Source organism: Galeopterus variegatus, unplaced genomic scaffold (genome assembly GCF_000696425.1).
Source record: "Galeopterus variegatus unplaced genomic scaffold, G_variegatus-3.0.2 Scaffold17575, whole genome shotgun sequence".
Classification (NCBI taxonomy): Eukaryota; Metazoa; Chordata; class Mammalia; order Dermoptera; family Cynocephalidae; genus Galeopterus; species Galeopterus variegatus.
This window is the reverse complement of record NW_007743686.1, coordinates 6184-18348: the sequence shown is the minus strand read 5'-3', so window position 1 is coordinate 18348 and position 12165 is coordinate 6184. Positions and strand designations below refer to the sequence as shown.

Here is a 12165-nt window from a genome sequence, read left to right as displayed (position 1 = left end):
CGCCCAGCCAAGCCTCTCTGCTCTCTGCAGGTGGGTCTGCGGGGACTGCGCCTGTCCCGGCCTTGTGCACCGGTGGCCCCTCTGCCCACAGCCACGGCCTCCCTGCTGTCACTCACGGTGTCACAGCTCCTGAGACCCCACCCCCGGCCCTGCGCTCCCCTCCCCTGGACTTGGCACGGCCACCCCGCTTCACCATGAGGGGCGAGGGCCAGGCGCACCTCCCCGAGCTCCTCGTCGCGGCCCTGCTCCACGTAGGTGGTCCCCCTCCGCGCCGCCTGGTCGCTCCGGCTCCCGGGGGTCCCCCGGCTGCGGTCCCGGGCCTCGGCGTCCGACTCCTCCGCGTTCTCTCTCTCCGACTTGTCCGAGAACGCGTCGTGCTCCAGGTGGTTGTCCACGCAAGACCCGCTCAGCCTGGAACGGGAGGGCGCCCTGGGTCCGGCCGCCGCGCCCACACCGTCAGCCCCGTCTCACGCGCGGGGAAACCGAGGCTGCCCCGAGAGCCTCCGGACCTGACGAGTGGGCTGCTCTCTCCCCGCTCCCCACGCGTCCCCTGCGCCCCCGCTCACGGGAACAGGTCCTGGTCCGGGTGCCCGGCGGCTGAGGCGGGAGGCCCGTAGAGCGGCGAGGGCGACGCGTCTGGCGAGGAGCCCGGGTCGCCGTCGCGGCCCTGCTTGCAGGTGCTCAGGCGCAGCAGGCTGGGGCAGCGCAGCGCCAGCTCCAGGGCGTCCAGCCAGCAGCGGCCTGCGGGGGACACCGGGTGAGACCCGCCCCTGCGGGAGCCCACCCCCGACCCTACCACGTCCCGTCTGGAGTCCTCTCCTCACTTCCCCCCAGGTAGCCCCGTCCCACCCTCCGGGGATCCCACCCCCTCCACCCCAGCCCCTCTTGTCCCTGCCCTTCCCCGCTGGGCCACCGAGCCGGAGAGGGGGCTGCGTGGTGGGGGCCAGACACGAGGAACCACGTGTGGACGAGAACCTGGTGAGCACGCCCTGTCCGGGACAGATGCTCCCCAAGGAGGCAGCCCTCCAGAGGGGCTAAGGCCAGGACAGTAAGTGACCCCTCGAGGTCACACGCCCGAGGATCCGGACCAGGCCTTCCACCCAACGCTGGTCCTCAGTTCCCAACCCAGCGGGGCCCAGCACTGTGAGGAATGGCCCTTATTCTAAAGGGACTGCATGGCCGGGGAAGGGAGTGTGTTGTGGCATTTGACCACCAGGGGCAACGTGGCTCCAGCAGGACTGGAGCAGTCGGAGACTCCAGGCTGGCAGGGGCCGGAGCCCAGGGGTCGAGGCCAGGCTGCTCCAGCTAGGGCCCTCGAGGCTGTGGACACTGGCGGGTGACAGCCCCTCACCCCACTGCTCCGGGGGGAGCCAGCCCTGAGGGCTGAAAGGAGGTGGAGCAGCTGCATTTACACGGAGCTGTGGAGCAGGGCCACACCCCTGGTTGGAAGGTGGTCACCAGGAGCAAGCCTACTAGTTACAGTAATAACTGCAGTCGCGGCTCCAAGAGCTGCAGTGCGCGCCAACAATGTGCCATGCATTTGGGAGTCAGGGAGACCCAGATTCTCATCCAGGCTCTAGCAATTTCTTGCTGGTGGTTTGCCCATGCCTCAGTTTCCCCATCTGTCAAATGTGGATGGTAACAGTAGAACCTGCTGGCTCAGTGATTCCTGGCATGTGGTTGGGGTCAGTAATTGTTATCTGGATGCTTTTATAAGGTCACCAGAGTCTAATAACACTGGGGCAAATGGTGTTACTAGTCACATTTTACCCATGGGGAAACTGAGGCTCAGAGAGGGGTATCAGTGAATGGCAGGCCTGCCTGGCTCCATGTTTGGCTTATCCCATGACTTCAGGCTGTCTCCTTCTTGGGTGGCAGTGGAAGGGCCTCAATGGGGCCACCTGCACCTGGGCCACAGCCCTGCGAGGGGTCCTGCTTCAGGGGGAGACCGCAGAGCAGGTGAGGACTCACCGTCCGACTCCGAGGCGGCCCTGAAGATCAGGTAGCTGCTGGGCAGGGGCTGGGTGATGGAGCCCACACTCTCACCTTTGGGTCCCTGGAGAGACAGAGGGCTGGGTGTCACCTGAGGACAGATGAACCATGCAGAACCGTGTGGATCCACATGCAGATGTGCATGGACACCTGCGGGCCTCAGGACCCCGGGAGGGGTCAGGCACCTGGCTGGGCAGATGCAGCGGGCAAGAGAGCTCTCTGTCCCTTTCTTAGCTGGCAGCTCCACCCTCAGCTTTCCAGCTCTGAGCTTCCCAATTTAGTGTGGCCAGAATCAGTGAATGTAAGTCCAAGACACCCAGTTAAATTCAAATCTCAGAAATAATGAACAGTATATCCAGTGCAATATTTGGGACATACTTACATTAAAAATCTTTGATGTTTCTATGACATCCAAATTTAACCGGATGTTCTGGATTTTACCCGGCAACCCTTCCCCATTCGGTGCTGGGCTGGGCAGCCCCTGAGTTACAAGGGGCGAGGTCCGGGTCAGGAGCTGCCAGACACACAGCCTGTTCCTCAGCCACCACTGGGAGCAGCCCCAGGCTCTGTGTGCTCTGCAGCTGCACCCACCCTCGTGGACAGTGGCTGGGTAAGGGGTGCGCGGTGTGAGCTGGATCCCATCCCATCACCTATTCCCTGAGGCCCACTGTGTGCTCCACGTGGAGAATCTGACCACATCTGATCCCCAGATGTGTCAAGGCTCAGAGGGGTCAAGAGGCCTGCCCAGGGCCTTCTGACCACCGCCCCCCTGTTGTGGCCTGGACATGCTTCCTGACCCGGGGGCCTCTCTCCTCGCCCCAGCGTGGCCTGGTGGTACCTTCACGGCCCAGACGGACTGGTCCAGCGGGTGGAAGAGCTTGAAGCAGAAGCCGTCCTTCTTGGAGGGCCGCTCGATGAGCTCGCAGCAGTGCAGCAGGACCGTGCCCACCCACTGGCCCACCTTGGGCGTCTTGTAGATGAGCAGCACCCCTGGCTTCAGCACACACCACAGCTTGGTCCAGCTCTTCAGGGTCCCGCGGATCTGCAGAGAGGGGCCTGTGGTCAACGCCCGCCTGCTGAGGCTGCCATCCCTGGGGCATCTGGCTGGCTTGGCGGGGAGAGGAGGAAGATCGGGGGGGCACCAATGGGCCCTTCTCCTCACTCGATGTCGCCACACCTGCTCAAGGCTCCCCTTGGTCACTCCCACTCCCTGGGTAGTGTCCTGTGCCTGCTGTGTGCCAGGGAGGGGCTGGCACTGTCCCCTGGGAACTCAGGGCAGAGCCAGGCCTTTTGCTGTGCAGCGGGCAGGGCTCTCTTTTAGTTTTCAGAAGGAAAGCCCCGTCCCACCCTCCGAGGATCCCACCCCCTCCACCCCAGCCCCTCTTGTCCCTGCCCTTCCCCGCTGGGCCACCGAGCCGGAGAGGGGGCTGCGTGGTGGGGGCCAGACACGAGGAACCACGTGTGGACGAGAACCTGGTGAGCACGCCCTGTCCGGGACAGATGCTCCCCAAGGAGGCAGCCCTCCAGAGGGGCTAAGGCCAGGACAGTAAGTGACCCCTCGAGGTCACACGCCCGAGGATCCGGACCAGGCCTTCCACCCAACGCTGGTCCTCAGTTCCCAACCCAGCGGGGCCCAGCACTGTGAGGAATGGCCCTTATTCTAAAGGGACTGCATGGCCTGGGAAGGGAGTGTGTTGTGGCGTTTGACCACCAGGGGCAACGTGGCTCCAGCAGGACTGGAGCGGTCGGAGACTCCAGGCTGGCAGGGGCCGGAGCCCAGGGGTCGAGGCCAGGCTGCTCCAGCTAGGGCCCTCGAGGCTGTGGACACTGGCGGGTGACAGCCCCTCACCCCACTGCTCTGGGGGGAGCCAGCCCTGAGGGCTGAAAGGAGGTGGAGCAGCTGCATTTACACGGAGCTGTGGAGCAGGGCCACACCCCTGGTTGGAAGGTGGTCACCAGGAGCAAGCCTACTAGTTACAGTAATAACTGCAGTCGCGGCTCCAAGAGCTGCAGTGCGCGCCAACAATGTGCCATGCATTTGGGAGTCAGGGAGACCCAGATTCTCATCCAGGCTCTAGCAATTTCTTGCTGGTGGTTTGCCCATGCCTCAGTTTCCCCATCTGTCAAATGTGGATGGTAACAGTAGAACCTGCTGGCTCAGTGATTCCTGGCATGTGGTTGGGGTCAGTAATTGTTATCTGGATGCTTTTATAAGGTCACCAGAGTCTAATAACACTGGGGCAAATGGTGTTACTAGTCACATTTTACCCATGGGGAAACTGAGGCTCAGAGAGGGGTATCAGTGAATGGCAGGCCTGCCTGGCTCCATGTTTGGCTTATCCCATGACTTCAGGCTGTCTCCTTCTTGGGTGGCAGTGGAAGGGCCTGAATGGGGCCACCTGCACCTGGGCCACAGCCCTGCGAGGGGTCCTGCTTCAGGGGGAGACCGCAGAGCAGGTGAGGACTCACCGTCCGACTCCGAGGCGGCCCTGAAGATCAGGTAGCTGCTGGGCAGGGGCTGGGTGATGGAGCCCACACTCTCACCTTTGGGTCCCTGGAGAGACAGAGGGCTGGGTGTCACCTGAGGACAGATGAACCATGCAGAACCGTGTGGATCCACATGCAGATGTGCATGGACACCTGCGGGCCTCAGGACCCCGGGAGGGGTCAGGCACCTGGCTGGGCAGATGCAGCGGGCAAGAGAGCTCTCTGTCCCTTTCTTAGCTGGCAGCTCCACCCTCAGCTTTCCAGCTCTGAGCTTCCCAATTTAGTGTGGCCAGAATCAGTGAATGTAAGTCCAAGACACCCAGTTAAATTCAAATCTCAGAAATAATGAACAGTATATCCAGTGCAATATTTGGGACATACTTACATTAAAAATCTTTGATGTTTCTATGACATCCAAATTTAACCGGATGTTCTGGATTTTACCCGGCAACCCTTCCCCATTCGGTGCTGGGCTGGGCAGCCCCTGAGTTACAAGGGGCGAGGTCCGGGTCAGGAGCTGCCAGACACACAGCCTGTTCCTCACCCACCACTGGGAGCAGCCCCAGGCTCTGTGTGCTCTGCAGCTGCACCCACCCTCGTGGACAGTGGCTGGGTAAGGGGTGCGCGGTGTGAGCTGGATCCCATCCCATCACCTATTCCCTGAGGCCCACTGTGTGCTCCACGTGGAGAATCTGACCACATCTGATCCCCAGATGTGTCAAGGCTCAGAGGGGTCAAGAGGCCTGCCCAGGGCCTTCTGACCACCGCCCCCCTGTTGTGGCCTGGACATGCTTCCTGACCCGGGGGCCTCTCTCCTCGCCCCAGCGTGGCCTGGTGGTACCTTCACGGCCCAGACGGACTGGTCCAGCGGGTGGAAGAGCTTGAAGCAGAAGCCGTCCTTCTTGGAGGGCCGCTCGATGAGCTCGCAGCAGTGCAGCAGGACCGTGCCCACCCACTGGCCCACCTTGGGCGTCTTGTAGATGAGCAGCACCCCTGGCTTCAGCACACACCACAGCTTGGTCCAGCTCTTCAGGGTCCCGCGGATCTGCAGAGAGGGGCCTGTGGTCAACGCCCGCCTGCTGAGGCTGCCATCCCTGGGGCATCTGGCTGGCTTGGCGGGGAGAGGAGGAAGATCGGGGGGGCACCAATGGGCCCTTCTCCTCACTCGATGTCGCCACACCTGCTCAAGGCTCCCCTTGGTCACTCCCACTCCCTGGGTAGTGTCCTGTGCCTGCTGTGTGCCAGGGAGGGGCTGGCACTGTCCCCTGGGAACTCAGGGCAGAGCCAGGCCTTTTGCTGTGCAGCGGGCAGGGCTCTCTTTTAGTTTTCAGAAGGAGCCCATACATTATGGTGAATCCAAAGAAACACAGAGTGGCCAGGGATAGATTGACTGGTGAGGTTTGTGGAGGTCGAGGTCAAGGTCAAGACCCTCAGGGTCCCAGGAGGAACTGGCGATGCTGGTGACTGTTGCAGTCGTCAGCCTGGGTAAAATCTGACACTAGTTGCCATTTCTTTTCTCATTCTGAGTGAATATTCATGTTTGCACCTTGTTTTCCATTCATAACTTGTGGGGTAGGCACACAGGCCCAGGGCTCTGCAGACCTCGGGGCTCCCAGGCGCACCTGTCACCCCTGCTTTTCCCAGCAGCCCCGGAGTTGGGTCATTTTACCCCCACTGTATGGAGGGGGAGACCAAGGCTCAGGGGCTGGGCCGGTTGCTCACTGCCTCAGTGAGGTCTGAGCACATGTCCCTGGCCCCGACCCTTTCCCCCTTTCCTGGGAAGCCGGAGTGACACCTCCCCTAGAGCCTCCAGAGGGAGCGCGACCCTGCCACGCCCTGGTTTTGGACTCTGACCCCCAGTACTGTGGGAGAACGCGTTTCCGTTGTTTTAAGCCCCTAGTCTGGGGTCATTTGTTAGGGCGGCCCTAGGATGTGCATGCAGATCTGCAGTGACAAGCTTGCTGGACGCCTCCCGGATGGCCGCAGACTCTGCACCTGCCACCTACCTTCAGGCTGTCAGCCATGATGACCACACTGGGGTCGGTCAGGGCGCTGAAGAGCTGCTTCGTGGCCCGCTTCTTCTCCTGCCGGTAGTTCTCCTTCTGCGCCTGGGCCCGGGGCACCCAGCGGCAGGTCAGGGGGGAAGGCCCGGGCTGCCCCCGCTCCTCCCACTGTCCAGCCCGGGGTGAGGACGGGGCAGGGAGAGGAGGGGAAGAGGGGCGTGCAAGCAGCCAGGGCAGGGTTTGTCCTCTCCCGTTGGCAGACCAGGCAGGGGTGGGGGTGGCCTCCCTGGCCCAGGTGTGGGTCGCAGGCCCAGGCCCACCTTGAGAGTCTCCTTCTTGGTGACCCTGGCCGTTGGGGACACACACTCCTTGTCAGACCCATTGCACAGCCTGAACTCTGCCTGCAGGAGTGAGAATCGAATCAGGTAGGGAGAGAACAGGGCATCAGGGCACGGCCAGGGTGATGGGGGGACAAGAGTAGCACGTGGCAATGACGATACAGGGACCTGCTCTCCCCTGGGCACATACACACATACAGGGATGAGGTGGGAGGTTAGGGCAGGAAGGAAACTCGGGGGCCATCAGGGATCAGGGCTTAATTATGACAGGGTGTGGCCGAGCTGTAAAGGACAACCCGGGCCCACCCCCTGCCTGCTCGTGGTGACGGTAAAGCACAGAACTAAAGCCTTGTCTGCTCCGATGTTGCGGATGCCTGCATTCATGCACCTGATTCTCCAACAACCTCGGAGCTTTGTGCAGCTACTACCCCCATTTTATGGGCCAGGAAACTGAGGCAGGGGAGGTGAAGAAGCTCCCCAAGGTCACAGAGCTAGTGAGCAGCAGGGCTGGGACTCAAACCATCCCATGGACAGGTGGTCTGGACAGCACCACGTGCCAGGACTGGCCTCAAGTGCTGGGCTTAGAGAGTAAAGACGACGGTGTTTTGCTCTCTGCAGGAGGGACAGACCATCCACCAGCGAGAGCTGTGAGAGCGGGGGGCGGGGTGAGGACATGTGCACGGTTTCCCGATTGTGAACACGGCTCTAAGCACATTTGGCACAACAGCTCAGGTCGTTCTGACCCACATTCTGCAGACGAGGGGATGCAGAGGTTCAGAGCCTGCCCAGGGTCACACAATACATGATGGAGCGGAGCTGGGCCTGAGTCTCGGCAGTCTCGCTCTAGGGCTATGCTCTCTCAGCCAACCAAGACTCCAGATCACAGGAAGAAAGGGTCACAGGAAGGGGCACCTGGGGGGCTCTGCCTGGAAGCAGCCTTTGAACCGAGGATGGGGGCCAACAAGGATCCAGGCCTGAGTGGCGATGCGTGTACGGACCTCAGCCAGGTGACACTCCGGGGCCCAGGCTGGCCTACAACATGCCCCAAGTTGCCCTCCTGGGAGCCCCCTCAGCACATGCTGTTCCCTGTCTGCAATGCTCTTCCCTGTGGTTCCCAAGCCACTTCTCCAGGAGGATGGCTCTGACTGCCCTGTTGGCACCAGACCTGGGTGACACACGCCATCTCTGGCCCGCCCAGGCCTCTTGCAATTACAGCCACTACTGCATTTATGCGACCAGCTATTTACTGTCTACAGCTCTGCCGGGTGCTCGGCACCGGTGGCTGGGGGCTTGCAAGCATCTTGAGGATGCGTGAACCCGCTGCCAGTTCCCCGCTGCCCAGCCTTCCACAGGTACAGCGGAATGGGACGTGCTGGGTTCAGGCACCGGGGGAACAGAGGAGGCAAGATTGGGGGTGGGGAGTGGGATGGAGTGGAGCATCTGCCCCCTGTCCCCACTGGGCAAGGCCACTTGCAGTCTGGTCACTGCATCCCTGCCCAGCAGCGCTGCGGAGTGCGCCACCGATGCCTCCTTCCCGGGGGCTGGGCCTTCTGCTCACGCCTGCACGTGGCCTGCCACCAGGCATAGTGCACTGACGCAGCTCCCTCGGGGATTAGGGTCGTTGCTCAGAACCATAAGTATTAGCATCTGACCAGAACCTTGCAATCTATAATTTAGAACAACCTATAGAACGGGAGAAAGCACTTGCAAATCATATATCTGGTAAGGGTCGAGTATGGAGAATATATGAACTCTTACAACTCAACAACAGAAAGACTAAGCCTCATCCAAAAATTGGCCCAGAACTTGAACAGACATTTCTCCACAAAAGATATACAATGGTTAATATGCAATTAATCATCAGGGAGATGCCAGCCAAAACCACAGTGGGACACCACTTCACAGACACAAAGACGGCTACAATTATAACTCTTTTTGAAAACAGCAGGCGTTAATGAGGTGTGGGAGGCCGGAGCGCTCTGCACTGGGGAAAGGGATGGAAAGGGCTCAGCTGCCATGGGAAGAGCTTGGCGGTTCTTCAAAGAATTAAAGACAGAATTTTTTAGAATTGCCTCTAGCCACAGAATCACCAGGACCCTCAATCCCACTCTTAGGCATATACCCACAAGAACTGAGAACTGGAACTCAAACAAACACACGTGCACGTATGTCACAGCCGTGCAGTCACCGTTGCTGCGAAGTGGAAACCACCCAAGTCCCCATCAGCAGGTGAACAGGTAATGTGTGGCCGCCTGTGCATGGGATATCCTGCCACCCTTAAAAAGGAAGGAGATTTTGACACACGCTGCACTATGGATGAACCCTGAAGACGTTATGCTTGAAGCCTTTTGTGCATTATACAAAAGCACAAAAACTGCGTGATTCCACTTAGGTCTCCAGAGTCGTCAGATTCGTAGAGACAGGAGGGGCTGGGGAGCTGGTGCGTAATGGGGACAGGGCTTCAGTTTGGGAAGATGAGAACGCTCTGGGGTGGATGGTGGTGACGGCTGCACCACGGTGTGAATGTGCTAATGCCACTAAGCTGTGCACTTAAAGATGGTTAAGACGGCACACTTTATGTTATGTGTATTTGACCACGACAAAACATTAAAAAAAATTCACACCAGTAAATCAATAAGCCATGAGTGGGGGCTGGGGACGCCAGCTGCTCTCCCCATGGCCCAGCAGCCCTGTGGGACTGGCCTTTTCTTCTCCTTGCGTCTGACACAGGGACAGACAGGGAACCACCACTAACTCCTTGTTTGACAGACAAGGAAGTGGGGTCCCCAAGAAGCAAGGCCATTGCTCAACCACAGGGGGCAATAGGTGGCCAGGGCAGGGGGAGAACACATCTCTAAGTCCACTGCTCCCCATCCCTGTCATCAGGACCTGGTGCCACCAGCTGCGGTCAGTGTCTTGGGGCCATACCTCTACTGGGCTGAGACACTCTAGGGGAAGGAAGGTTGGTGCCCAAAGCCCACACCGTCCCTGGACCCCAGGTCCTGCTGGAAGGGACTCGCCTTGGGAGTGTGCGTGGACCCCTGTGGAATGTAGCACCGACCTGGAGAGGCTGAGCCTGGCTGAGGGCACAGCTCAGGCAAAGGCACACAGGGCCTGGGGAGTCTCCTTTCATCACGATTTTCTGCCCCGGAACACCACCTAGCAGCCACATCCCTTCTCAGGTCCCCTGTGTTACGCCGAGAAGGTGGCTTCAATAAAGCAACAGCTATGAAGCTCTGCTTGTGGCTCCAGCCCCCAGAGTGGCACAGCCTGGGACTCAGAGCTATTCCCCTGGAGCAGGCGCAGGATGGCAGGCTCGGCTGGCACCCCTGCTGTCCCCCAAGCCAGGCTCCCTGCTGAGGCCTTGGACCTCCCACGGCTGGGCTCTTACCGGTGGCACCTTCGTGGCGGAGCCCGGGGTCGGGGGCCCCTCATCCCTTGGTGGCAATGGGCCATTAGACTCCACATCCTTCCCTGCAAGAGAGTGACTGGGGTGAGGACCTGGGCATGGCTGGAGGGCCGGGCTCCTCAGGCTGGCTGCCTGGTGTGCAGCAGGCGAAGGGTGGGTGCGGGCAGCTGGGAGGGGACAGAAAGCTAGCCCCGGTGGCGGCAGCAGCTGCAGGACACTGCCCCGAGGTCTAATAAAAACCAGCAAATGCTGCTGCTGGGAGGGACCCAGGAGCTCTAGCCAGGCCTCCATGTCCAACAGGGAGGAAGTGAGTGCCCAGGCTGGTGTGGTGTGTCCTTCGGGGTCTGAAAGCCAAGTCCCCAGTTTTCAGCAGAAAATTGTGGTGTCCAGCCTCAGAGGCACAGAGTGGGTCCAGGGTGCCCAGACCACATGTCCCTGTGGCCGGATACCATTGGTCCCTGAGTGTGGGGACTCTTGGAGGGAGGTGCTGGGTCTCTGTCCCTGTGTCCCACCCTGACGGGTTGGTGGAGGAGGGGGTGATGGGAGACCACAGTGTCTGGATTCAACCCTGGGGGACAAGGCTTCCCCTTTCCTGGCCGGCTTTGGAGCTGGTTTCCAAGGCAATAGTTTATGGGCAGGAGGAAGGCGGGAAACGGCCACAGAGGAGGCCTGCAGCCCGCCCCGCGGGCCACTCCCACCTGCCTCCATGGCTGGGGCCAGTGCGCTGCTGCCTGGGTCCTGGTGCTGAGAAATGGAGGCTCATCCTGCTGCAGGCCACGGGGCGGCAGCGAGGGGGCAGGAGCGGTGAGGACAGAGGCCCGAGAACCAGCCGGAAAACCTGGCGGCTCTGCTGACCCACTCCCCTGGGAGCCCTGGGGAGGGTCTCAGTGGGAGTGGGACCAGGAGCCGCCATCCGTGGAAGAGCCAGTACAGTGACCTAAGGAAAAGGTTCTGCCCAGAGGTCCTGGAACAGGAGTGCTCAAGGTCACAGGACTACCTTGTCCCTGCAGCTGCCTCACTGTGTGCCCGAGCCCTGGCAGCCTCCACTTCTCCATCTGCAAAGCACCCTACGGCCCTGACCCAAAGCCCCGGGGGGTGGTCATCCTGGGGCTTTGTCTGTTTTTAAGGAGGTCCTGTCATCAGGGCTGGGCTTGTGCAGTCCACAGGCCACCTCCCAGTGCATGAGCTGCCTTCTGGGCTGGGAGGACGTAGGGGCTCCTGCAGCATCCGAGGGGGCAGGGTGCTGGCACCCTGGGCAGCGGGAGGCCAGTGCCGGTTCTTCTCCCTACAGCCATCCACGTCCCCCTTCCCACCCCTGCCCTGGCACCTCCCACCTTCTCCACTCCTAGTAGGAGGCCCTCACCCCCCAGCACCCTACACTGCCTAGGGGGACCAAATCCCTCTGAAAACTGACTGCCAACTGGACTCGTCCCTTCCACTACTGACCCCTGGTCCCAGAAGTGCCACCATGCAGGTTCAGCTGGGCGAACATAGCAGCAGAGAATAAAGGTCGTGGGATTTACTTTCCCAGGTGTTGAGATTTCCCGAGTCCTCTATGTGACCTTTGACAAGGCCCTCCCCATTCTGGGCCTCGGTTTCCCCATCTGTTGGATGAGACAGTTCTTGAGCCTCTCAATTCCTGGCAGTGGGCTGGCCTGATGCTCTCCCACTGCCCCCAGGGGCATGACCGTCACCCGTGGCAGAAAAGCTCGGCTTCTTCTTCCTCATCCCCAGAGCAGGTGGTGGAAGGGGTGGGCACAGCTGGAGAGTCTCCTCGGCAGGTGCCGGTCCCCACCTCACACCCGTCAGGGGCACCAGGAAGACAAGGGCTGGGCTCTCTGGGGGACGTCAGAGAGGACTCGGCTCAGACTTGGTCGGGTGGGGACAAGTTACCCACAGTTACACGAGAGCAGCCTGGTCTGAACTGTTTTGTCCC

General features: G+C 60.7%; 1 protein-coding gene across 1 annotated transcript in view; it reads right to left on the bottom strand.

Moving 5' to 3' along the window:
* Positions 1 to 218: 218 nt before the first annotated feature.
* LOC103582721 (oxysterol-binding protein-related protein 5-like) overlaps positions 219 to 12165 on the bottom strand; it is a gene marked incomplete at its 3' end in the record, with an annotated part of 13222 nt that continues 1275 nt past the window's right edge. Inside the window, exons 2-8 of the mRNA XM_008564239.1 lie at positions 10212 to 10294; positions 6803 to 6883; positions 6486 to 6587; positions 5321 to 5524; positions 4462 to 4546; positions 567 to 741; positions 219 to 411 (exon numbers count right to left, since the gene is read on the bottom strand). Of these exons, the coding sequence (XP_008562461.1) occupies positions 219 to 411; positions 567 to 741; positions 4462 to 4546; positions 5321 to 5524; positions 6486 to 6587; positions 6803 to 6883; positions 10212 to 10294 (923 nt within the window). The remainder of the gene's footprint in view (positions 412 to 566; positions 742 to 4461; positions 4547 to 5320; positions 5525 to 6485; positions 6588 to 6802; positions 6884 to 10211; positions 10295 to 12165) is intronic.